General features: G+C 47.4%; 1 protein-coding gene across 1 annotated transcript; it reads left to right on the top strand.

Annotated features, from left to right (window-relative positions):
* Positions 1-355: 355 nt before the first annotated feature.
* LOC103614099 (gamma-aminobutyric acid receptor-associated protein) lies at positions 356-2,361 on the top strand (the record flags this gene model as incomplete). The annotated part of the gene is made up of 3 exons (XM_008631961.2): positions 356-461; positions 1,398-1,516; positions 2,261-2,361. Coding segments are annotated over 3 exons (291 nt in total), but the record flags the coding sequence as incomplete, so codon positions are not given.
* Between the last annotated feature and the right edge of the window lie 9 nt (positions 2,362-2,370).

Raw genomic sequence — 2,370 nt, forward strand, 5'->3', positions numbered from 1 at the left:
ATTCCCACTGAAATTCAGGAAGTTTTCCCCCAAAATCCAGGATTTTTTTCCCCCTAAATTCAGGAAGTTTTTCCCCCAAATTCAAGGAGAATTCCCCCTAAAATTCAGGAAGTTTTCCCCCAAAATCCAGGATTTTTTCCCCCCCAAATTCAGGAAGTTTTTCCTCCAATTCAGGCATTTTCCTCCCCAAATTCAGGGAGGTTTTTCCCCCCAAAATCCAGATTTTTTTCCCCCAAAACTTCAATAAACTTCCCCCCCAAATCCGGGGCGTTTTTCCCCAGAATTGAAGGAACTTTTCCCCAAAATCCAAGGGAATTTTCCAGCCCCAAATCTCCTTTTTTCCGCCCAAAGTTGATGGATTTGCCCGGATTTTCCCCTCCAGGTGATCGTGGAAAAGGCGCCCAAAGCGCGAATCGGGGACCTGGACAAGAAGAAATATTTGGTGCCCTCGGACCTGACAGGTTTGGGGTTTTTTGGGGCACATTTTGGGGGTTTTGGGAAATTTTGGGGGGTTTTTGTAGAATTTTGGGAATTTTCGGGGGGATTTTGAGGGGTTTTGGGTGATTTTTGGGAATTTTTTGGTGGAATTTTGGGGGGTTTTGGTGGGGATTTTTGGGGGTTTTGGTGGGGGAATTTTGGGGTGGATTTTTGGGAATTTTTCGGTGGGATTTGGGAATTTTTCGGGAGGATTTGGGGGGTTTTGGGTTGATTTTGGCTTTTTTTGGGGGGTGATTTTGTTTTGGGGGATTCAGGGGTGATTTGGGGGATTTTTTGGGGGGATTTTGGGGTGATACTTGCAGTCTCTGGGGGTGGATTTTTGGGAATTTTTCAGTGGAATTTTGGGGTGATTTTTGGGGTGATTTTTGGGGTGATTTTTGGGGTGATTTTTTGGGGTGATTTGGGGTTTTTTTGGGGTGATTTTGGGGAATTTTTCAGTGGAATTTTGGGGTGATTTTGGGCTGATTTCTGGGGCAAATTTTGGGGTGATTTGGGGTTTTTTTGGGGCGATGTTTGGGGCGATTTGGGCCATTTTTAAGGTGATTTTTTTGGTCATCTTTTCAGGGGAGATTTTTCTTTTTTTTTTAATTTTTTTAGGTTTTGGGGTGGGGGTTTTTTTTGGGGGGTGATTGGTTTTTTTTTGGAGGAGGTTTTTTTTTGGGTTCTGGGGGTTCCAAAGCACTTTTTGGGCTGGTTTTTTTTTGGGATGATTGGGGTTTTTTGGGATGATTGTTTTATTTTTTGAGGGGTTGTTTTTTTGGGTTCTGGGGGTTCCAAAGCACTTTTTGGGCTGGTTTTTTTTGGGCTGATTTTTTTGGGGATGATTGTTTTAGTTTTGGAGGGGTTTTTTTGGGTTCTGGGGGTTCCAAAGCGCTTTTTGGGCTGGTTTTTTTGGGAAGTGGGGCAGTTCTATTTCCTGATCCGGAAGCGGATCCACCTGCGGGCCGAGGACGCTCTGTTCTTCTTCGTCAACAACGTCATCCCCCCGACCAGCGCCACCATGGGCCAGCTCTACCAGGTCCGGGGCAAGCCCCAAACCAGCCCCAAAAAATCCCAGAAAGTCCCGAAAAAAATCTGGGAGGATCCCCCAAAAAAACCTGGGAGAGATTCAAGTTACTGGGAGAGATGGAAGTTACAGGGATGGGTAAAAAAAGGGTTAAAGGAGGGGTTCAAAAAGATTTGGCGGGGTCCTAAAAAAGTTTGGGGTGGTCCTGAAGTAATTTGGGAGCATCCTGAGAAAATTGGGGAGGGTTCTGGAAAAATTTGGGAGGGGGAGGGGTTGAAAGGGTTAAAAAAATTGGGGAGGGGCCTTAAATATTCGAGGGGGGTCCCTAAAAAAGTTTGGGGTGGTCTTGGAAGAATTTGGGAGGGTCCTGGAAAATTTGGGAGAGTTTAAAGTTGGGGAGGGGGTAAAAAAAGGGTCCCAAAAATCCTGGGAAAAGCCCCAAAAATCCTGGGAAAAGCCCCAGAATCCTCGTTGGGCGGGGGGAATTTGGGATGGAGGGGTTAAGAATCCAGGCTGGGGTCCCAAAAATCCTGGAAAAAGCCCCAAAAATCCTGGGAAAAGCCCCAAAATCTTGGGGAGGGAATTGGGCGAGTCCAAAAACTTGAGGGCGGAGGAGCCCAAAGTCCCGGGGAGATCCCTGAGGGGAAAATGAGAGATTTTTGTGGGAACTATCGATCCCGGGAGCCCCGAAAATGGATTTTTGGGGATTTTTCCCAAATTTTGACCCGCCTTTTGCCTGTTTCTCCCCTTCCTCAGGAACACCACGAGGAGGATTTCTTCCTGTACATCGCCTACAGCGACGAGAGCGTGTACGGGGCCTGACCCCTCCCCCCCCCGCTCCCTCCGCCATTCCCGGGCCTTCCCGG

This window comes from Corvus brachyrhynchos, unplaced genomic scaffold, assembly GCF_000691975.1.
Source record: "Corvus brachyrhynchos isolate BGI_N302 unplaced genomic scaffold, ASM69197v1 scaffold1574, whole genome shotgun sequence".
Taxonomy (NCBI): Eukaryota; Metazoa; Chordata; class Aves; order Passeriformes; family Corvidae; genus Corvus; species Corvus brachyrhynchos.